This window comes from Malaclemys terrapin, chromosome 22, assembly GCF_027887155.1.
Source record: "Malaclemys terrapin pileata isolate rMalTer1 chromosome 22, rMalTer1.hap1, whole genome shotgun sequence".
NCBI classification, from domain to species: Eukaryota; Metazoa; Chordata; order Testudines; family Emydidae; genus Malaclemys; species Malaclemys terrapin.
Window position 1 is genome coordinate 18,736,345 of NC_071526.1, and position 23,954 is coordinate 18,760,298.

Genomic DNA, 23,954 nt, shown 5'->3' on the forward strand with positions numbered 1-23,954 from the left:
CAAATGTTTGGTTTTAGCAGTGATTAGAACTCCCAGCAAGATAACCTTGCACATGCAGAGCTGAGAATTTCCAGGTTCACTCCTTAACTTTATGCCATTCCTTTGATTTCCAATAAAGATTCCCATTACTACCATTTCCATGGCCATGATAATTTGTTACTCTGGAAAACAGGACCTTATTCTGACAAAGGCACTAGAACATAAGTGCTGCTCCTACTTCAAATCCCACAACAAACATGGCCCTTAATAAAATTTCATCTGATTAAAAACAGCTAGTAGGCTGGAAGCCCTGTGAATGCACCCCTGCCTCAGACACATTTCCAGTGTCTCTTCATCTGCCATAGCCCTTCCTTTCCCATTCCCCTGGTCTCTTAGCAAGCAGTTGTGCTGAAGAGTGCCTAATTGTGTGGTTGTTTCATGATAGAGACATGGCTAGCAGAGTAAGTGGCAGTTAATGAAGTTAGAGGCACTGTTTATCTTGAATACACGGCTAACCTCAAATGAGGTAGAAAGCTTAACCTATGGCATGAATTCAAGCAATCACTTCCACTATTCCAACACTATGATGTTTAGAGACTCCTGCATAAACAGCAAACTGCAGCTCTTAACTCAGTTCACCCCTTCTCCAAAACAATTTTGTAAATATATTTCTAGGTTTTAATTTGGTGCTAGATCACAGCATAGACTAATGTTAGCCAGGGCACTTTTACACAGAGCTGTTGTGGAAATACCATGTACTCATTTGCAGAGAGAGACCATGAAGCAAATGTGATGACATAGGGAGGGGGATAGCTCAGTGGTTTGAGCATTGGCCTGCTAAACCCAGGGTTGTGAGTTCAATCCTTGAGGGGGTCACTTAGGGATCTGGGGCAAAATCAGTACTTGGTCCCGCTAATGAAGGCAGGGAGCTAGACTCAATGAACTTTCGGGGTCCCTTCCAGCTCTATGTGATAGAGGTAATATATGGAGATATACCTATGTAAATCCATGTACAACCACATCTTGAATACTGCATGCAGATGTGGTCACCCCATCTCAAAAAAGATCTATTGGAATTGGAAAAGGTTCAGAAAAGGGCAACAAAAATAATTAGGGGTATGGAATGGCTTCTGTATGAGGAGAGATTAATAAGACTGGGACTTTCCAGCATGGAAAAGAGACGACTAAGGGGATATATGATAGAGGGCTATAAAATCATGATTGGTGTGAAGAAAGTAAATAAGGAAGTGTTTACTCTCTCATAACACAAAAACTAGGCGTCACCAAATGAAATTAATAGGCAGCAGATTTCAAACAAACAAAAGGAAGTATTTCTTCACACAACACACAGTCTGTGGAACTCTTTGCCAGAAGATGTTGTGAAGGCCAAGACTATAACAGGGTTAAAAAAAGTACTAGATAAGTTCATGGAGGATAGGTCCATCAATTGCTATTAGCCAGGATGGGCAAGGATGGTGTGTCCCTAGCCTCTGTTTGTCAGAAGCTGGGAATGGGCGACAGGATGGATCACTTGATGATTCCCTGCTCTGTTCATTCCCTCTGGGGCACCTGGCATTGGCCACTGTCAGAAGACAGGACCCTGGGCTAGCTGGAACTTTAGTCTGACCCAGTATGGCTGTTCTTATGTTCATCTATCACTGTATCAAGACAGATGGCTGGGCTTTGAATTTAGAAATGCAAGTTGTACATGAAGAAAAAACTGCTAGTGAGAGGCACTGGTTTATGTTAAATTTAATAAAAGCCCCAGTTATTGCTTATGTTTAAATTTCTTGTGTTTTGATCTCTGTCCCTCCGAGTCACTTTTTTTCTTGTTCCGGTTCTTATTTTTCACATTGTGAGTTTCATAGTATCGGACCCCAACTTTCTTGGTGTGCTGCTGCCTCTCAGCTCTTCTCCTCTGCAAAGAGATGCAGTCACACATAGTAAAACCAACACATTCGGCAGAGCTTATTTTGTTTGGCTTTTATCACATTCTTCACTTTGAAATTAAGTGATCAGAAATAAATTCTTCACCGTGAGCTTTAAATGGCACGAATAAGATTTCGCATATAGATTTCTTCTTGTACAGATCTCAAAGTGCATGACAGAGATAGGTAAATGAGCCTGGACCAGATCACCTGGCTCCCAGTTTCATGCCCTATCAACTGAAGCAGGTTGCCTCCCATGGCAAGGCCCTGAAGGGAGATTTGCTATATCAGTCATGTCATATTGAAGTGACTGTGTTTGAGGCCTAGAATTGCATTCATGGGGTTGATTCACATATTACACCAGGATGATCCTTTCAGACTTTACTGCAGCACCCAGGGATCAACAGCACTAGACGTTTTAGTTGTGAAGGTGGGAGCTGACCACACAATGGAGCATCCATTGACTCTTGCTTCCTTGGGGCCTAATTCTTCCCCCCACTCCCAGCGCACCGACCCCCGTTCTGTCATCGGTGTGTTTCACACACAAAGCAGACAGAACATCCAGAGGAGAATTCTCCCTTTCAACTCCCTCCCTCTCACCCATGTATGCAGACTCCTCATCCACGCCCAGGAGGCCTGGTCACCTGTGAGCACATCACGACTGTTACTGTTGGCCAGAGGGAAGGCCATGTAGATCAACTGCTCTGCCAGTGCCGAGCAGAGGCACTGTGCATCACCCACACCTCCCAAGACCATCCCCAAAGCTTTGACATGCAAGAAGCTGAGGTATCTGAAAGGAGCCAAAGCGTCCATTCCCTGCCCTCTGCAGCTGGGAGTATAGGTGGTAACACTTACTTCTTTGGATGTGAGCTTCTTGCACGGCTTTTTACCCTGAAGGGCATCCTCCTCCTCCTCCTCCTCCTCTTGTGCTTTCCTTTTCTTTCCCTTTTTGGTGCACCCTAAGAGCAGGATTTTAAACAGTCAGAGACACCTTCCAGCACCGATCTCCGTTTGCATAGGTCGAGGCAGCTGGCTCCATGCCAATCCTGCGTTTCAGCACATGGAACAATGCCAGAGTTGCACCAACCACATTTGTAATACATGTGGCCTGTTTTGTCAGAGAACTATTTGACATTTGATATAAAAGCTGCTATTAAGGGCGGATTTTCAAAGCGCTGTGCAAGATTCTATCTAATGGGACAACTCCACTGCACACCCATTGTGTCAGAGTCAAATCCCCATCTGCTGATTTCAAACCTTGACTCCCAAATCAAGCCCTCTCAGTGGTACCTGCAAGGGAAACAGGATCTTGGAAGCCATCAGATCAAGCCTCACCATGTTTCCCTGGGAAGGGAAACTGCTGGGCCAGGACTATTGCCAAGTACAGGGAGTGCTACACGAGCTATCCATCAACCCCATCCACGCCTGAAACATACCAGGACTCTTTCACCACCCCTTGGCCCTCATTCGCACAGCCAGAGGGGGCAGAACACGTCACAACCTGGACAAACAGGTGAGACCTCTGAAACAAGAACAACCTGCAGCTTTGCAGGGAGCCCTCAAGTTGGATTAGCTCATCAGCAAGTTTTAAATAGTTTTAGGGAAAGAAGAAACTGGCCCCAGAGACTAGCAGTAAATGGCCCCATTTCTCAGGGTTTCTGCGCTATGACCTGGGGCATACCTAGACCATTTCATGTTACCTCTGGCCTCTGGTTCTTTGGTTTCTTCAGACTTCTGCTCCGATGTTGTGAATACCTTTTCACTGAGCCCTCTGGGGATTCTACAACAGATAAAGCAGAGAGACATTCTCATGGGATCGTGCTAGCCCTAAATAGCACCATGATACCACCTTTTCTATAGGTACATCTAAACAAACAGTGCCCATGGTGCTCAGCAAAAAGCCACTTCTAAAACCAGAGTCTTCTTAACAATTCATATAAGTCTGCAAGATACCCGAAACGTGCACACGGTCATATGGCTTTGCTGGGGGCTCTCCTCTGCCCTCTGGCTAAGACCTAGAAAGTCCATTATTGCCAGACAGTCTATCTTATCCAAACTCCTCTGCATGCATGAAAATCGAGAAGACGGCAGCATGAGAGAGCAACAAAAATGATTAAAGGTCTAGAAAATATGACCTACGAGGAAATATTGAAAATATTAGGTTTCTTCAGTCTGGAGAAGACTAAGGAGGGCATAACAGTTTTCAAGTACATAAAATGTTGTTATAAAGAGGAGGGTGATAAATTTTTCTCTTTAACCACTGAGGCCAGGACAACAAATAACAGGCTTAAATAGCAGCAAGGGAAATTTAGGTTAGACTTTAGGAAAACCTTACTGTTGGGTAGTTAAGCACAGGAACAAATTACCTAGGGAGGTTGTGGAATCTCTGTCAGGTTTTTAAGAGCAGTGTTTAGACAAACACCTGTCAAGGATGGTCTAGATAAGACTTAATCCTGCCTCAGCGCAGGGGACTGGACTAGATGACCTACTGAGGTCCCTTCCAGTCCTACATTTCTACGATACTACGAAGAGTATTAGCAGCTCTGGGAACTGTGTCAACTCCCCCATAGATCCTAGTAGCCAAAACACCAGCAAAGTCATAAGCTTCAGCCACATTCAGGAAATAGATGCTCAAATAATCTTGTCTCCATGGCCCGTCTCCTTGCAAGGAGAGTGAAAGTCATCCATAATACCAGGGAGGGTGTGGTATGGACCAGAGGTGGTTTCTACTGCCCCATGAAAAACGAGTTAATCCCAGTTCAAGACATTTTCTGGTTTAAAAACTGTTTTGTTACTGCACACTGGATTACACTTTGTTTTAGTTACACACTGAAATGGTGATTACATAAAGCAGCAGATTCAGAGATTTATTTAGGATTTACAAATAAAGAGTAAAACTGCAGTGGGTGTAACACTAATAGATGTAATATAATACTAAACATCAGAATGGCTGTGCTATTTGGGTCAGTATTTTCTTCAAGGAAAATGTCACAACTTATTTCAGTTTTCAATATTATATGCATTGCAAAACTATCATCAAGTTGCTAAATTCTTTTCAATAATTTTCATGAGTATATTTTATTTTTACCAGTTTCCCGGTTTTAACTGGGTTGAAACCAGAGCAGAGCTGTCCGTCCTAAACCAGTTTTTCTGGAAAATTGCCAACCCTGCCTGGTCCCCATCCCCTTTATCCTGCACAAAGTTGGTGGGAGATCTCCAACTATCCATGCAAACCCAGTTATGCCCAAACTGGGCCAGCAGTATCCACCAGACAGGTCTCAGGGATGCATGCATGTCTACAACCGCTGGCCTCTCTACTTCAAAGATCAAGCATGATCTGAGTGTAACTGGTTCTAGCTTAGCTATGTGGTATAGTTCAGTGATTCTAAGGGCCTTTGACTAAGGACACCAAAATGAGGCAAACTATGGCTTTTCCACCGGCTCATTTCCCTCCTGAGAGCTGAAGACGTGAGCATAGAGCAAAGTAAATCAGCCCAGGCTAGCAAAAATAGAATACTAACTCACTCATGACAGCAAAAGGAGCTGTTTTCCCATAAAGGTCAGAGCATTAGATGTTTTTAAGATGATAAATAAGCCTCATTTGAAGTTCAGCTAAGTAAATGTTTGGTTTTGAGAGAAGATTATTCAATTAAGGTGAATATATTGACCCAGAATAGAAATCCTAACACACAGGGAAGCAGTTGAATGAAATGTGACTCAGCGAACCCAGTAACAGGACTGAATTCAGCCCGGTCTTTTCTCCTGTGCAATTCTTTACTCTCAAAACTGAACAGAATCCAATACCTTATTGCTGAGAATCTCTTGGCTTTGGCTTTGTCCAGGAATTTTTTGTATTTTGCAATCTTTTCCTCCAAAACCTTAATAACTGCCTTGGAGCCCTCCCTGGCAGCTTCTCTATGGGAGTTGGAGTCATCCTCAGCTAAGTTTTGCTGCTGTTCTTCTTCCTCTTCCTCTTCCTCCTCCTCTCCTCCAGAAGGATCGCTGTCCATCTTGTCAATATCTGACATATCTACAGGAACCAGGTCTTCTTCCAAGAAAGGAGTTGCCACATTAATCTTCCCAAAGTTCTGCCGGACGTGAGACATGAGTTGCTTCATTTCTGCGTTCGCTTTGTTCTCCCCTTCCTCTACCAATTCCGTGTTCGAAGCTACAGCCTCTGAGCTCTGCTCATCACTGTCAGCTTGGCTTGGCACTGCAGCTACTTCTAAAGAAGATGAGGGCTATAAACAAGAGAAAGGAAGGTGAGACTTGCACCCCAGGGATTTCACCTACAGGCAAGATCTTAAACAGCCATTACCCCATTACATTCAAATGCACTTTGACCACCAACAATCTGTACCAAATCAGCCATGTGACCTTTTGTCCAGCCATAGTCTCAGGTAGGGAAGTTGAGACAGTAAATTGACTCAAACAATTAGTATCTTCAAATATGGTATGCATCCGAAGAAGTGGACTATAGTCCACAAAAGCTTATGCTCTAATAAATTTGTTAGTCTCTAAGGTGCCACAAGTACTCCTGTTCTATCTTCAAATAATTTGCCTTCAGTTACTGCATATTACAGAATGGACCCTCTATCCCTTACGTACCACAGCAATTCACATTCACTTACATTTCTCAAAAAACAAGTAATCCTGAAAGAGTGCACAATTCCAGAAACTCCATCAAGGGTCACAGGGCTATCAACTGGGACTGGCCATAATGCAATCCCTTAAAAAACAAATTAGTGGTAAAAATATCCACAGTTGCTACTGAGTGGCAAAAGCTGGAAACAATCCAAGAGTCACTGCAATTCAGGAACTACCGAATAAGTAATTCATGTGCTACATATCAGATAAGAGTTCAAAGCACCATTTGAAACAAAGTGAACTTTCAAAGTTAAGTGGGTTTCCCAGGAAACCTCTAAGGGGAGGCGTATGCACACGTAACCCCTGTGGTTAGGCTTTACCCCAAAAAGGAGCCCATTGTCTGTGAATTACTTATTCACAGATCTAAGTCTCAAACTGTATAGAGGTGTGTCTCACAGACCCATGGGGATGCCTGTTCTAAGCTAACACCTATTATGAACGTGTGACCCCAGAAAAACCCCTGTGTGGGGTTTGAAGGACTGATCACCTGCCAGAGCCCTTGCTGGAGTTGGCGTGATCTCTGGTAAGCGTATTAGCATGCAAGTAGGTTCTTTTATTGTTTTTTGTGTGTTTTCTCTGTAGTTTGTGTGTTTTCTCTTTCATCTTAAGAATAAGTGTGCTTGCTTAGAAAGAGCTGTGTGGTAACTTAACTATGGGCAATTATGCTGTTTATAGCCTCTGAGGAGAAAAGCAGAGCAAGCCTGCTTAAACGCGGAGAATTGACAGTGTAGGTAGGGAACAGTACAGCCTGGAAATACCCTGGTCAGAAGGGAGAGATGCAGGTCTCCAGCTAAGACAGGTGATGGCCAGGGCCTAAGGGTGGATGCTCTTGGTGGACCACAGAGAGGGGTCACTGTCCTGAATGGTTATACTTACTGCAAAACAAACTCTAATCCTGTAAACAACTTTCCAATCATCTCTTTGGAAAAGAAAATTTATTTGCCACCCAAATTAACCACCAGTTAATATTGTGAAAGTTGCTGAAATGTCTGCACGTTAGCCAATAACAAACCAACTAAAATAACCAGTCAGGACATTGCTACATTCCTGCTGTGTGTTCTCTCTGTTTAATGAATTCAAATGAGCATTACCTGAAACACTGAGGGAAAGCCACTCTCAGCTATGCTAGTGAAGCTGCTAAGAAATGGTGTGCAAAAGGGAAATGGGTTACCACGTCTGCAGGAATGGAAGTAAGTGTTCTCACCTGAGGGCCTGGCTCTGCATTCGGTGGTTTAACGAAGAATGGTATACGGCCCCTCTGCCAGTCATTGAGGACCATTTTGCTCACAGTCTGCATGTCAGGTTCTCCACCCTGGAATAGACAGTAACCATTTGTGTCTGAACTCACAAGGGCAAATGTACCCATCACCTCACCTCAAAGGAGCTTGGAGAGATGAATTCCCTATGTATAATGTGGGACTTTACTCAAACACTCCCCACTCACCCAAGGTTACAGAGAGCTGTGAAACTGCAGACTGTGTTTTAATCTGGCTCACCTTTAACAGTTTTCCAGTCCGGAAGGCTAGCTTCTCAAGGAAATCCTCTGCATTTTTCCAGGTATCAATTTTGTATGTCTTGCTGATGTACTCTGGCTTCGCTCTTTCGAGCACTGCACTGATATGGTCTTCAGGGCTCTTTATTTTTTCAACTTGGACCTAAAAACGAGGGGGAAAGAGAGCCAGCAGCTGTGAGCATCACTGTGGGTCAGACAAAATTCAAAGGCTCAGATGCTCTGGGCAAGCACAGCCGCAACTGATTTCAGCCTCAACAATTCCTCTCTAACTTCCTCCTCCCAACCACAATGGAAACTCTTCTAGCTTGATTGTAAAGGGAAAGGCAGCACTTTGTTATGCTCTAATACTGCAGAAATTCTACAGAGTCCCAAGCAATGCAGAGATTTTAATGAAGGGTCAAACATCACCCTCCTCACCCCACCCCGCCTGCCCCAAGACGCCCTGGTTCACTTTAAATGTGTAAAACTTCCCTTTACTCTGTACGTTAACTAAGATATCATATGTGTGCACACTGCTTCGGCTCCTGGAACTCTACCCCATCCTATGGTCAGACCAAACAGCATGATTACTGCCCTCAGCCTCATCCCCATTCTGAAGTGTGTCATATGTACAGATCACAAGTTGTCCCTGGGGTGAGGGAAGTCAGTATTAAAATCTCTTCAAACCAAGTGCATCAACTGTAGAAAAACGGGCCTTTCCAGCATTCTCAGCAGATACTCACCACTCCCTTCAGCACAATGTCAGTTTCTGTATCCTCCGATGGATAAACTACACCTGGGCAGTCAATGAGAAAGATCCGCCGCATCAAGGTGATGTACTGCCAGACCTGCAAGAGACCAACAGTCCTCCTGCTTTACCCTTCTTCACAAGCAGCCTTGGATTCTGCATTTTAAAGGTATGAAGCTACCCTTAAAACGGGCTCTGCAATTTATGAACCTGAGGGACTAAGAGACCCAGAGCTAAGGACAGTGACAGCCACTGCACACCCCAGGAAGCTGAGCACTATGTGGAATTCAGAGGCTAGATCCCATCACAAGACTGGTGTCCATCCAGACAGCAGGACCGGACCAGGTGGTGACATCATGTCCATGTATTTTTGCATAAATTCAAGCCCATGGTTTTCCCCAGGGATTACATTTATATTCTGTGTCTAGGAACTCTTACCTGCCCAAAGGCCAAGGTTCTTTCATGGCCTACCTACCTTTGTTTCACCGGCAATGGGGGCCACGTTGCAGACCTTCTTGGATCGTAACGTATTAATCACTGAGCTCTTGCCAACGTTTGGATAGCCAATGAAGCCCACGCTGATCTGTTTCTTGTCTGTGTGCAACTGTTAAGAAATTACACACATTTATGAATGCCTTGTAGAGAAATGCACGGTTGCTATTAAAATTCCAAAATGTGAATTCTCAGCAATTCCTCTCCTCTTAGAGAAATGGAGCGCAAATACAGTCCCAACGCAAACCTGATCACAAGGAACAGGGTCCCTCTACAGGGATCTCAAACTCAAATCACCACAAGGGCCACATGAGGACTAGTACATTGGCCCAAGGGCCGCATCACAAACCTTTTCATACGATACAAAAATATAGTCAAAAATGAAAAAAATGAAGAGTAATATAATATGCTATTAAAAGTCAATGTATTAACTTTTTAAAAACTGTAATGCGAAAAGTCAGTGCTAATTTTGACATCATTTCATTTTTGGCCACTTAGCTGGCAGCATTTTGCATCAACCAGAGCATCAATATTTGGTTTCCTCTCAGGGTATCAAACCTATCTCAGTGTTGCTTGCAAATCGTACCACATTCCATACAAAAAACGACACTAAGAGAATGTTAAGACTGCACAGTTAAGCACGTGCCAAAATCAGGGTTGCACACACAACTTTTTCTCCGCCCCTTTGAGACGATATGTTATCACGTAATCTTTTAATTACAGGGTCACATACTGTTTCTCATATAATATATACACCTCTACTCCGATATAACGTGACCTGATATAACACGGTAAAGCAGGGCTCCGAGGGGGGCTGCGCACTCCGGCGGATCAAAGCAAGTTCAATATAACGCGATTTCACCTATAATGCGGTAAGATTTTTTGGCTCCCAAGGACAGCATTATATCGGGGTAGAGGTGTACCTTTTTTCTACACCCTTAAATTGTATAGCATCTTACAGTGATTTTTCTACTGACTTATTGCATTGTAGCCCAATATATGCTTATTAGCAAAGGACTTGCCACTTAGCCACTCAAGTTTATGGTAAGTATGAGTGAGGGTGGGCAAATGTGTGTTGTGATGGGAAGCTGTGTTGATTTGTGCCTGCAAAGCCCCCATTCCACCCCTTCCATGAGGCTCCGCCCCTGCCCCACCTCTTCCCACCCCTTCCCCGTCCCCATTCCAACTCCTTCCCCAAAGCCCCCACCCCAACTCCGCACCCTCCCTGCCCCTATTCCAACCCCTTAACCAAAACCCTGCCCTGGCCCCGCCTCTTCCCCTGAGCACGCCGCATCCCCGCTCCTCACCCCTACCTCCTGGAAAGTCCCAAGTGCCGCCAAACAGCTGTTTGGCAGCGGGAAGTGCTGGGAGGAGCGGGCATGCGGTGTGCTCGGGGGCGGGGGGAGCTTGGCAGGCTGCAGGAATTAACTCCGCGGGCCACATCGCGTGTTTGAGACCCCTGCTCTAATAAGAGAAATTTATTACAGCTAACAGGCCTTCAAAGAGCTGATTTCAAGTGCTGAAGGAAATATTCCATAACCTTTGTTTGAAGAGTCAGAAATGAGTCACTTGTGTTTTCAGCTGTTATGAAATTACTCATCGATGTCTTAAGTTAAAAAGCACTTGGGTTGAGAAACAAATATAAATAGGAATCTGTCGACAAGATAAAGACACAGATGTTGGACTCGAGAGGAAAGCAATCCTCTACAAAGGAAACTATTCTGTTGACTTGTCTCTCTCAAGAAGATGAATACTTCAAAGAGGCATCATCTTCATGGGATAGTACCAATTTGCAGGGCATAAAGGAGCCGCACAAGTACATTCTTCCCCTCTACATGCTTATGTATTCCTAGGTAGTATTAATGGAAGTTTCCTGGGTGCCTAGAGACGACACCCCCTGGCCAGTATGGATCTGGGTCAGACTGTGCTGGTCAGACTGGAGGTTTTGAGCCTGCCTGAGTTGTGTTGCACATTTCTCAATAACTCCCAATAAACAGGGAACACGTTCCAATCACTCCCCAAAGAAGGGCTCTTCACAGGGGGAGTCAGCCACTGATATGGATAGCCCAGCATCTAGGCTGCTGCAGAAAGACATTTTCCACCTTGAAGCCCAGCAACTAAGAGAAAAAAAAAAAAACTAAAAACCTGTTATGTACCTTTCCGAACTGCCGTAACAGCTGTATGAAGGCTCCTTTGCCAAAGGGATTTGTGAGACTGGCGTGGAAAGCAAGTGTCGGATAATCCTGGGAGAGGACTGCAACCCAGCGTTTCTAGAGAGAAAGCACACTGCTGAGCGAGGAGGTTCATGCTACAGACCCAGAAAAACACATGCAGCGACTTAGCCTGATCACAGGGCTGGGTTTCAAACAATTGATTTGCTAAGGAAACAGCAAATTCAAAGATCTTTGAATTGTTTCTCAAACCCGACAGTAAATGCTTTGTCTTCCATTTTATACATGCAAGACAATTCTCCAAAAATGTTAATTGCTAGCTAAACCCAATTAGCTGAAGAATATAAAACAGGCTAGTTCTTAAGAGGACTAACACTTAGCATACTCGCAAGAAAAAGCTGAACTGTTACAACCAGCCAGAGGAAGTAGAGAGTTTGTGGCTGGTGACTGTTGATCAGCTAAGCAAAACTTGGAGGCATTTGCAGTGTAACTGCTACTCTGATGGCAGGAACTCCTAGAGGAGCTCCCACTGATCACAGTTACATTGTGCCCTGTAGCATGAGGACTGACACTTGCACCAGAGCATGGGCTACAATACCCCCCAAAGAAAACCCAAAGCACTGCAGGAAGGACAGTACTTACGGTGGCCCAAGTAGGGACAAGGTCACATTTGTTCAGGACGAAAATGAGATGTTTCCACGGTTTCTCCTTTTTGAGGTAAGATTCGACATGTGGGGAACGAGTCCCGACAGGATCTCTAGCATCAAGAACTTGCACAATAACGTCAGACGAATCAATCACCTGAAAATCCATGGAGAGAGAGTTTGGACCCTCAGGCTGAAAGCGAATGCAGCACTTTTAAGGGGAAATGGGCAAGCTAAAAACACTTATATTTTCCCCTGCTCCGTGTGCAACTCGCACTATCCCTTTGGTTAGTCAAACCAACTAACATCCAAGGGGTTTACTTTTCCCACTGAAGCCGTGGCGGACAGTGAAGTTACTCTGTGTATATAGACGGTCACTGGCTTCCTGTGTGCAAGGATGATGCTGTGACAGTTTGGTTGCAAACACTCCAGGGAAAGGCTCTAATTAATCACCTTAATAGACGGAATTAAAATGACTCTGCATAAACTAGTAGAGAGTCATTTTGATTTTGTAAAACTCTACACCTAAATGTGGAGCCTACGCCACCTGATCGTGTTCCTTTACTGGCACTGTTTCCAGCAATCAATCAAGTTGAAGAGCAATCGTTTCACAGCAAAAACAACAAAGAGTCCTTGTGGCACCTTCGAGACTTAACAAATTTATTTGGGCATAAGCTTTTATGGGCTAGAACCCACTTCATCAGATGCATGAAGCGAAAAATACAGGAGCAGGTATAAATACATGAAAGGATGGGGGTTGCTTTACCAAGTGTGAGGTCAGTCTAATGAGATAAATCAATTAACAGCAGGATACCAAGGGAGGAAAAATAACTTTTGAAGTGATAAGAGAGTGACCCATTACAGACAGTTGACAAGAAGGTGAGAGTAACAGTAGAGAGGCACTAGTAAAACCTTGAATGGAGTACAAACGCACTTCTAGCAGACCAATTCCAAAATCACTACCACCATTTTATAGGTGATCATGATGAAAAAATGTTTCTTGAATCAATATTAACACGCAAGAAACAAGGAGGAACGTGCAGTCAGTCAGCTAACCACCTGCAACAGGGAGCAGTCATTATATGGCTTGATTCAGGGCCAAGTGAATTTGTTCCCTATCTATTTCTTGCATTTTTGGCACCCATTTAATTGAAATCTGTTCAGGTTGCCTTATCATTCTCAGCACTTTTACAAGGTCTCTAAGTGGAGAGGTGGCTGTACAGGTTATAAGCTGCATTCAGAAACTCAGAGCAAGAAGCAGACGAGCAACGTCACGTTAGTCTAGCAGTAACTAAGAGGATGCACATCTGGTCCTGTTACCGCTCTAACCTTGGCTCTTTCCCATTCCTCTAGCAGTCCATGTGACTCAGAGGGAGCTGAAGGTCAGAGCCTTCCAGAGGAAACCCTGCCAAAATACCGGAATTTGATGTTTTAGCCTAAACAACCTTGACATCACTACAGATAAACCATTCAGATGAAGACCCGGGGAAGGTTTGTGCCTTAACCCTGACAGTCACCCACTAGGTTGTATGCTTATGAGATCTCTGTCCCCTTAAGGTAGGGGTTCAAGGTCAGTCTGAGTGAAGACTGTGGGAATCTCTATCCTTTTACACCTTTCTTCTCCCATGTTCCAATTGCTGTTGCACGGTGGTACCAGACCTCGTGGTTAAGAGAGGTCAAGTTTCAAATTAGACTCTTGAACAGGCTGACGAGAGAGCAGGCAGGCAAGCAAAATACCTGCCACCTTCCTTATAAGGGAAACCATCACCTATTGTATGGTTCCAGTGAGCTTTAACCATAGGAATGCTGGGGGATATGGATCAACGTTCATGTCATGCTCCCCATGAGTGCCCGGACCGGGGAAGTTAATGATCCAACCTGCGGGCCAAGTTTGATGATAAATTCTAGTCACGTGCCACCTGAGGCATGTTGTACATATGCTAAGAAGAAGAAGGGAATGCTGCTACACCCACACTTGGTTTTTACAGTCCAGCTCCATCAACAAAGGGTCTTCACAGAGCCATCCCAATCACTGTTCTATGGAGTGACTAGTTTGTGCAGGCTGGTGTGCTGCTGCATTTGGCTGAGGGATCACCAATTTCAAATCACCTCCCATGAGCAAGTCGTGGGAATTCAAATGTATGAATCTCTCTCAACCTCTGCATGATTACACTTACTTTGTAAAGCTCACCCCAGATTCTTTTGGACTGTCCTTTCTTGTAGATCTCCTCTCGTGCTTCATCCCTAAGAAGTGGATTATCAAACACATGTCAGCAGCTGAAAGACCTGGAGGATGCATTCTCTGACACTATCTGCACACACAGGAGATGAGGCCAAAGTGACAAATACTTGGGTTTTACAGTCCTTATCAGCCTAGGAATATGCAGAAGGAATACCCATAAAGCGGTTCCAACAAGATATACCTTTTCATGTGCCTGTATTTGTGCACCTACTGGGCTCCTGTTACTCTCAAGACACCCTTGGTACATATTCAGAGATGTCATGCATCATGAATTACACTTGAAGGTACATGCACATGGAAGCAGCCACTAGGTGAACTATGCAGGCACACAGACGGCAAGAGAAAAAATCCAAGTCAAATATTGACCACGTTGGACACCTTAAAGAGTCTAGCTCCCCTCAGCCTCTTATTTTCTCTAGGCCCCGCAAAAGGTGTACAGTACGAGTAGCACAGTGGACATTTTCCAAGGTAAAACTAAAACATGCGTTGCTCTTAGGGAGTTTAAACACTGACTGTAACTAACTCCGCCCAGCTTTTTACCTCACTCCAGTATCTTCCATCACCAGGTCTCGGTCCTTGCCCTGGTCATAGGTCCCTGCGGAGGCCTCAGCGTTCTCCAGAAGAGACTGCACATCACTCGCAGAAAGATTTGGTCTTTTCCTTTGCGATTTGGGGCCAAAAGTTGTTTCAAAAGTTTCTGTGTCAAGAATGTGGACTTTGGAATTCTGAGGGAAGATAGGTTGGTAAAAAGTAATAAAAACATGCTTTAACTTTACCATGGCTCAAAACATACAAAGAGCTGTCACAAGAAGAGTTGTATGCACTATCTGGATGAGTCAAGTTTTTTTTAACTCCCTTTGAGAAATACAAGAATAGTTGTTTAATAAAAAGGAAAGCAAACAAAATTATGTTACACTTGCCAAAGAACTGTGTTTCATTTCTTTTATTATAAACTTAGTCAAATATAATTGAGACTACAATGATGAAAATTAAACTGTTATCTTTGATCAGTCCTTTGTTTTTCTAACAAGTGCACAAATCTCGCCAAATTCACAGATTTTGTCAAGAATAATCATGCTCAAATTCGTAGTTTTTATTTTAGACCAGCTACAAATGCCAACATTTTCTTGGAAATGAATCTACTTCATGGATAAAAAGAATCACTTATTTTTTACTGTGCATTTTAGTTTCAGATAAAATTTTTACCTAAATTAAGTGAAATGTTATTAGTTGCACATGGAAAGTCTTCATATGAAAACATCTAGCAAGAGTCCAAAATAATAGCTTAGATAAGAGAAACTTGATCCTAACTAAAACTTGATGTGCCTGAAAGAAGGTTACATGCACAGGAATTTTTTACTCTAATTTGAGTTAGGATCTATCACGCAACAGGAGGCAAGCAGAGTGAGACCAGTATCCTCAAGACCTCATTGTCAGGCTGTCACTTGTGCCATCACAAGCACCGGAACCAGAGATTGCATGGGAACAAACTGCCACAGCCATCCTATCCTGGCACTTTAACACAAACTGCTTTAAGGCAAATTTACTGCCAAAAGAGATTAAGTCCCAATGGATAATACAGACCTTCTTATTGGTTACACGCAGCAAATACACTTGTATAAAATTAATATGAATGAAATAATGCATCTTCCCAATCCCTGGGAAATATTCCAGTGCAGTAACCCACTCAAAGTACTGCTAGCTCCAGTCTGAGTTCACAGTACATCAACTACGAACCACAGAGGATATTCAAGGGCAAACAAGCAGCCTGATGAAAACCCAGAGTGAGGCCTTCTCACTCAGAACACTGAACCATACTCTCACCAATCACCAGACCAAGAAGCCAAACGTTACAACCACCTTTGCCTGCTCATAAGCAGGATTCCAGAGCTACATTTAAATAGGATCATTTTAGAGGTACTGAAAAACAGAATACGGGGTATTGATTTACTCTCTATAGCTGACTGAACATGAGGCAATAACTATGCCTTCATTTCTATTTTGTACTAAGTGGAAAGTTCTTTGAACTTGTTTGAGTTGTGTGTCTGGTTAAAAGTCTTCTACTAATGGGAATGTTGCTAGTAACTACTCTGCAAGGCATGGGAAATGTGTCCTACCAAATATCAGGCTATTTCGCTGTTTCGTGAATAGTAGAAATGTCACAGCACAGACAGCTCTGATAAACAGATTTGTTAAAGGAATAAGATTTTGGAGCCACAATGCAAGGAGGGAGTGCTCACCCGGGATGTGTTACTTACAGGTCCATGGCAAGTTAAACAATTAACTCTGTACAACCTCAATAAAATCCAAGCCTTTAGAGACCAAAACCAATTAAGACACAGATTATCCTAAAGTAGGTGGCTAAGGACTTGTTCCCATCCAAGGACCCTGTTTACAGGTGAAGAACAAAGGAGTGGTCTAATATAGCTAGGGGTGCAGAAAGATGCCCTGGCATCCTTCATCTGGGGAGACAAGCTTATGAAAGGAGGGTCTCAACCATCCTGGCTGAAAAGAGTTGTGATAAGGACTTGTGGTAACCAATATCTTATTAGACAAGAGTACATCTTGTTAGTGAAGTTTAGGCTCTAGAACATGTGTGATTATTTCATTTTATAATTAATCCTTTGTTTCCAATATTTCTGCTTGCTGTCCTTTGAATCTCTGTTCTGTTAAATAAACTTATATTTTGCTTTCTCTATAAAAAAAATTAAGAGCTGTGTGTTAAGCAGAGCAGTGATCCAGAGTGTAACTGGTAAGCTAGGGAATACTGTTCCTTTGGGAAAAGAGGATCTGGGAATTCTGTGAGTGTTCAGTAGATCCGGGGCTGGGAACTCCAGGGGGATGCCCAAAGGACTCAAGAGGGGGAGTGTATCTATCGCTAACCTGCAAAGAGATGGCAAACTGTGCATAGGCTGAGAGGAAAGTGCTTGTGTTGCCTGTGGCTGGTAGAGTCAGGGAGCTGATCCTGGCAAGCACAGACAAGGCTCCCTCATGCTAAGAGCAGGTGGTAGTGAGGTGCCTCACAGGCCTGGGTATCCCTGGGAAGCGTCACATTCCCAGTTCAAAGCGTAGACATATCGGGAGTCAGCACCAACACTGTCTGCAGCACCCTGTACTCTCCCACCCAAGTCCTGACAGGATGATACACTGCTTAGCTTATAAGACCGGGATAGCAAGCTGCTATGAAACCTCAGATCACTCAGTGATTCCTTCAGGCTGACACAGTGCCACTAGCAGGCACCCAAGAGACTGCATCCATCCTTCCTCTGCCAGAGAAAAGACCGTGACATTGAATGAGGGAATTAAGTCTGCCCCTAGAGGACACCATACAACTCTTCACCAAACTGAACAGATATAACATGACCACTCATAAATGACTCCAGAAAAGAAACCTAGGAACTAAGGCTCCTGCCCAGAACTATCTTAACAGGTCTTTCGTGTGAGGAAACGAGCGATACTCACATGAGGTCTAATTCGATCATGGAGAAGGGACATCGGCAGCTTGCTTTGCTTCATGACCACTTTGTATGGATCCTTCATAACAGTCTCCATTTCCTCTTGGAATTTCTGCAGAGATGACTGCTTGATCACACGAGTATTTCCTGGTATAGAAAAATAAACATTGCACCTTCACAAGTCCCCACATTGGGCATAGGGCACACACAAACCAAGTGATGCGCTAGAGCTCTGTCTGGAGCTGAAAATACCAGGGAGAAAAACAGATGGTTTCACTGGATAGAGGCACAATCAAACTTAACCCTTGACTTGCCCACTCCATTCTTTCCTTCCCACCACTTAGAGAGACTTTTAAAAAAGCATCCCCTAGCAACAACACACCCAGTTGTTTATTGGGGAAATGAATGGTACAAAGAGATGGATTATCATTCATATGCCTACAGCACACATCTTCCTCTGCAGCATCAGGTGCTGGCCACTATTGGAGACAGGACACTTGGCTAAATGGACCTCATGTCTGATCCAGTCTGGCAATTCCTACAACCCTTACAATCCTGCCCTGGTCACAAGCCCACCATTACAGATTGGTTTCAACCATCGATTTAGAGCTGTTGCAGCCCTCCTGCTTAAAAGGGTGCTGCTGTGCAGTTGTGTTTCTGTATTAGTATTAGGGAGGCTTTAAATTAATGTGCGGAGAAGAGCGAAAGGGGCAAACTTTGCATCATGCTAATTGTAACGGTGTCTATTTGGGCAATCTTCTTAAACAATAAGACTCAATTGAAAACTCCCTGCTTCAGGGGGCTTCCCCGATCAGAGTCTAAAATGTAAGGGAGATGGTATTCACGAGTTTCAAATATGTTTTCATATTCTATATTCCAATTGAGTGTATGTGTCCCTTCAGCAATATATGGAGCCAGGACCACACAAGCATTCCCAGGGCTCTAAAGGCATCATTGCGTTATGTTGCCTCAGGACAGCAGGGAATCCCAATAGGCAGATGGAATGCTGCACTTACAGCGTATGCACAGTGGCCACACACACAAGAGGAGAGAACCTATGGGAAAATGGGACATCAAAACAAATCCAGTGCCACGGGGGTTGCTCTTGGCATGACAGTTCAGTGCAAGGACCAAGGCACAGATTTATAAAGGAATTTAGGTACCTTTGAAATCCCACCAGGCAGCTATCTGCATCTTCAGGCACCTAAATACCTTTAAAAATCCTGCCCTAAGTATATAAATACTTACTACTAGCTTTTACTGTAGCTTTTCCATAAATATACATTAGAAGTCATAAAACATTAAAGGGACCAAACCAAGATAGTGGCATGACGTGAACTTTCCTGCATCCCATTCCATCAGTATAGACAACTCAGGTTCTTAACCTTGGCAGGCCAATGTTGCAATGCACAACACTCAAGGCTTTCCCTATGAGAAGCAAGAGCCTCTGTTCTTTCAGCGGTAAGGAATGTGCTTCCCTCATCAATGGGAAAAGCTAATTTCTCTTTACACCATAACAGTGGCCAAGATGTGGAAAAGCAATCAGTGATTTTGGAGTCCCAATTTTATACACCTTCAAGGGGCCAGGTTTTCAGAAAAAGCTGCGAACCCACCCTCTGAAAACTAGGCATCTTTAAGGCATCTCAAGTTGGCCCCCCCAAAATCAATAACCACATTAGAAACGTTTGGCCAACAGATCTTGTGTTCCAGGGAACAGCGACATACTGTGCACATCATCCCCTTAGAACATCTGAGTGACCATTATTTTAACCTTGCTGAGTCACGAGATAGAAACACTCACCAAACCATTTAATATTTGGTTCCACTCTTGCCACTGTGCCTGGTGCCACGGTGGACTGGTACTGCAGAGGCCTAATCACTTTACCACGATTGTTTCTACAAGAGAAAAATGAGAGCTTGTGTAAGTACATGAGCAGCAGAGACACACAGCAAGGGTCACAGTTCACTCTTTCCAAGACAATACAAAAACCATGTGGTTTGTCTGAATGAAAGGCCCTAAGCAAACAAACACTGTATACACAAGGGCACTTTTACCAGCAACAGTACTGTTTGGAAGGGCAGAATAACTTGTATAGCTAAGACAACAGGAGGATTTAGGTCAGCCAGCATATCCTCACCCACACTGGAATTTGGCCAAGATGCCAGGGTTATTCTTGCAAACATACCACAGGGCCCTGTGTGACCAGGATCTCAGTCTGCCATCCAAGTACTGACCAGGCCTAAACCGACTCACTTTACTGAAGAAGGAATATGACCTCAGGCTTTAGGCAATCAGTTTTATTGAACGAGGCACATTTGGATGGAGCCGTTATGTTTGGCAGTATGTGCCAGTGCCAATAGAACAAGCGCACACACAGACCTTTCCTCCCACGTAAAGTCTATGGCTATAGGTGAACAACTGGAAACAATAACTGCCCATTGGCTCATAATCGGATTAGGAGACATCTGGGTCACCCAGGTGGAGGACAAGAATATGAATCATCAATAAGTCTTTATTGGCATGGCAAGCTATACAAGTGCTGCCAACCCCCTTAACACTGAGCATAGGTTGGTGGTTTGGGAACCACCTAAAAGACCTGGAGGAGACTTAAACCTGCTCCACTGGTGCAGGAGAGTGGTGGCCCTTCACAGCACAGGTCTGCACCCAAAGGTCGACGCAAAGCTTTTATTCTGGACCCAAGTGCATGGGACTGCTGGGATTCCCATTGCCCTGGGTCACCCACAGCTACAAGCCAGGGGAGGTGCTCAGCTGGCCCCAGGAGCCAAGAGACAGCCCACTGTAGAGGGGCCACTCCAGCCCATGCTCAGGCCCTCGACAGCTGCCAGCCTCACCTGCGCTCCTTCTGCCGGTACATGTTCAGCCGCCGGATGGTCGCCCGGTCCCGCACATTGTGCCCCCCGGCGCCCAGCACCCGATCTAGGGAAACAAGGCAGAGTTAAGGGGGAGGGGAGAAGGGACGGGGCAGGGGACAGAATAGGGGAGGGAACGTGGTGCGGGAAGGTTGAGGCACAGTGGGTGGGGGGCAGGGTCGTGGCCCAGGGGAAGGGTTTTGCGGGGGAGGGGGGAGGGGGGAGGGGGGAGGAGGAGGGAGGTAGAGAAGGTGGCAGGGGAAGGTCATGGCCCAGCATAGGGGACAGAGGATCGGGGTCCCAGGGGAGGGTTTGGCGGGGGGACGGGGAAGGTGGCGGGGGGGGTCGCAAAACCAGGGGGGGACGACAGAGGGTCAGGGCCCAGGGGGAGGGTTTGGCAGCGGACGGTCACAGCACAGGGGGGCGGAGGGGCGGAGTCCGGGGGGGAGGGTTTGGCGGGGAGGGGACGGGGAAGGTGGCGGGGGAGAGTCGCAGCACGGCGGAGGATCGGGGCCCAGGTGGAGGGTTTGTCGGGGTGGGGGGTGTCGCAGCACGGGGGGGCGCAGAGGGTCAGGGCCCAGGGGGAGGGTTTGGTGGGGGGGGGGGGGATGGGGAAGGTGGCGAGGAGAGTCGCAGCACGGGGGGGGGCGGAGGGAGAGGGCCCAGAGGGAGGGTTTGGCGGGGAGGGGATGGGGAAGGTGGCGGGGGAGGGTCACAGCACGGGGGGGGGAGCGGAGGATCAGGGCCCAGGGGGAGGGTTTGGCGGGGGGGGTCGCAGCACGGGGGGGGGGAGCGGAAGGTCAGGGCCCAGGGGGAGGGTTTGGCGGGGGGGTCGCAGCACGGGGGGGGGGAGCGGAGGGTCAGGGCCCAGGGGGAGGGTTTGGCGGGGGGGGGTCGCAGCACGGAGTGGGGGTGGGGGGCGGAGGGTCGGGGCCCGGGGGGAGGGGTTTGGCGGGGGGGGGTGAGGGAAGGTAGCGGGGGGGGGGCGCGGCCCAGGGGGAGGGTTTGGCGGGGGGGGGTCGCAGCACGGAGTGGGGGTGGGGGGCGGAGGGTCGGGGCCCAGGGGGAGGGTTTGGCGGGGGGGGGTGAGGGAAGGTGGCGGGGGGGGGGGCGCGGCCCAGGGGGAGGGTTTGGCGGGGGGGGGGTCGCAGCACGGAGTGGGGGTGGGGGGCGGAGGGTCGGGGCCCAGGGGGAGGGTTTGGCGGGGGGGGTCGCAGCACGGAGTGGGGGTGGGGGGCGGAGGGTCGGGGCCCAGGGGGAGGGTTTGGCGGGGGGGGGTCGCAGCACGGAGTGGGGGCGGGGGGGTCTCGGTACCGGGGTTGGTGCTGGCGCGGGACGGGTTGATGCTGCTCCGGCCCTTGTAACGGGGCTTCACCATGCTGAGGCCGGGCTCGGCGGGTCGCGGCCCGGGGAGGAGGAGGGGGCGGCGGGGTCTCGGGCCGGGGGGTTTCGCGTCTCTCGCAGGGGCCCCACGCGCTGGGGCAAACCCGGAAGCAGCTCCACGAGCACTTCCGGCGACGAACGGGACGTGTTTCCGCCGGCTCTCGAGACCAGCCCCGGCTCCCGGTTACCTTGGCAACCCCGCCCGCCCCCGAACCCTGCGGCGTCCGCAGCTGGGCCCCGGGTTGGCTCTGACATCGTGACATCACCACGGGCCATGGTGACACGGGGTGATGACATCACCACCTGCCCTGGCCACACTTGCCATGACATCACCACGGGCCATGGTGACACGGGGTGATGACATCACCACCTGCCCTGGCCACACTTGCCATGACATCACCACGGGCCATGGTGACACGGGGTGATGACATCACCACCTGCCCTGGCCACACTTGCCATGACATCACCACGGGCCATGGTGACACGGGGTCATGACTTCATGACTGTCCCAGGGCAGGTCTACACTACGGACGCTGTGCGGCTTTGCTGAAGCTCTAAGATGGGAGCCCAGCGGCTAGTGCTGTCGACACGGCGGGTTCAGGTCGGTGTAACTACGTCACGTAGGGGTGTGGACGTTTCACACTCCTGCGCGACAGAGTTATACCAAAGGAAGCATGTCATGTAGACCTGGCCCCAGTCTCTTCTCAGATGGAAGCTGGTCCATACACTCGTTTGTTTTGCCCTTCCCTGTACCTTTTCCCATCCTAATAACGCTTTTGTGAGATGGGGCAGCCAGAACTGCACACGGTTTTCACAGTGTGGGCGTACAATGCATTTATATAGTAGCATTGTGGTATTTTCTGTTTTATTATCTATCCCTTTCCTAATAGTTCCGGACATTCTCTTAGCTTTTTTGACTAACTGCACCCTGAGCGGATGTTTTCAGTGAATTATCCACGATGACTCCAAGATCTCTTTCTTGAGTGCTAACAGCTAATTTATACCCTCATAATTTTGTATATAGAGTTGGGATTACCTTTTCCAACGTGCATTACTTTGCATTTATCAACATTGAATTTCATCTGCCATTTTCTTGCCCGGTCACTCAGTCAGACTCTTAAAATCCACAGCAGGCTTCTGTCCAGCCTAAATATGGCTTTGCTCTCAACATCTCTAAGTGCCTTTTACTCTGTTGTTTAGGCATGGTGGCATTTTATGGTCCTCTCACTCTTTTTTGTATTACAGGTCTGTCGCATCTTACGCGCATTTAACATGTGCGAATTCAGCTTTACGTGGTTGGCAAAAGCAAACAAAAAAGAGAAAAATAACAATTTAAATACTGTACCTGTAGTGCAGGCGATTCCGCCCACCATTACACTCAATGTAATTTTGACTAGACGCGGTTTTCGCTTTACACGCTGACCGCGGAATGTAACCCCAGCGTAAGATGAGACAGACCTGTAGTTGTACTCCCCTCTCAATATCTACCTATCATCTCTTGTCTTATTCCTGGATTGTAAGGTCCTTGAGGCAGGAGCCCTGAATTGACTTTGTTCTGTGTTTGTACAGTGCTTGGCACAGCGGATCCTGCTCCATGACTGGGGCTCCTAGGTGCTAAAGTAATAATAATAATAAATAATAAAATAAAAATAAAATAATTAAATAATTAATTAATAATAACATTGAATTGCAAAAAGACAGAGGAGTTAAAAGAGTGTCCAGTGCTGGAGATTGGTAAAGACCAATCAAAAAAACAATTGCAAAAATCCATGGAGAGTTCATCCCTTCTTTGAACAGAGGCTAATTTCATTATGAGTAGAGCTGATGTGAAATCCAGCCAAATCTTTTCATTTTTCCAAATGATATGGTGTATTGTTTCTCTTTCCTTTCAAACTCTCCTGA

General features: G+C 46.3%; 1 protein-coding gene across 1 annotated transcript; it reads right to left on the reverse strand.

The window, feature by feature from the left end:
• Nucleotides 1–1,715: 1,715 nt before the first annotated feature.
• Nucleotides 1,716–22,175, reverse strand: GNL2 (G protein nucleolar 2). Its single transcript, XM_054011978.1, has 16 exons — nt 21,984–22,175; nt 20,652–20,736; nt 19,600–19,694; nt 17,806–17,945; nt 14,884–15,068; nt 14,279–14,345; nt 12,100–12,258; nt 11,443–11,556; nt 9,270–9,398; nt 8,790–8,894; nt 8,051–8,209; nt 7,759–7,866; nt 5,712–6,148; nt 3,608–3,687; nt 2,763–2,866; nt 1,716–1,897 (listed from the first exon to the last, which is right to left on the reverse strand). The coding sequence occupies exons 1-16, from the start codon at nt 22,045–22,047 to the stop codon at nt 1,748–1,750; spliced, it is 2,181 nt and encodes a 726-aa protein (XP_053867953.1). The 5' UTR covers nt 22,048–22,175; the 3' UTR covers nt 1,716–1,747.
• Between the last annotated feature and the right edge of the window lie 1,779 nt (nt 22,176–23,954).

Excerpts from the sequence above, each read along its gene's own strand:
- GNL2 (XM_054011978.1), bottom strand. The coding sequence starts at position 22,047 with ATGGTGAAGCCCCGTTACAAGGGCCGGAGCAGCATCAACCCGTCCCGC. Across the intron at positions 19,695-20,651 it reads TACCGGCAGAAGGAGCGCAG|AAACAATCGTGGTAAAGTGA; the intron begins GTGAGGCTGGCA and ends TTTCTCTTGTAG. Across the intron at positions 17,946-19,599 it reads ACCAAATATTAAATGGTTTG|GAAATACTCGTGTGATCAAG; the intron begins GTGAGTGTTTCT and ends TTTCTATACCAG.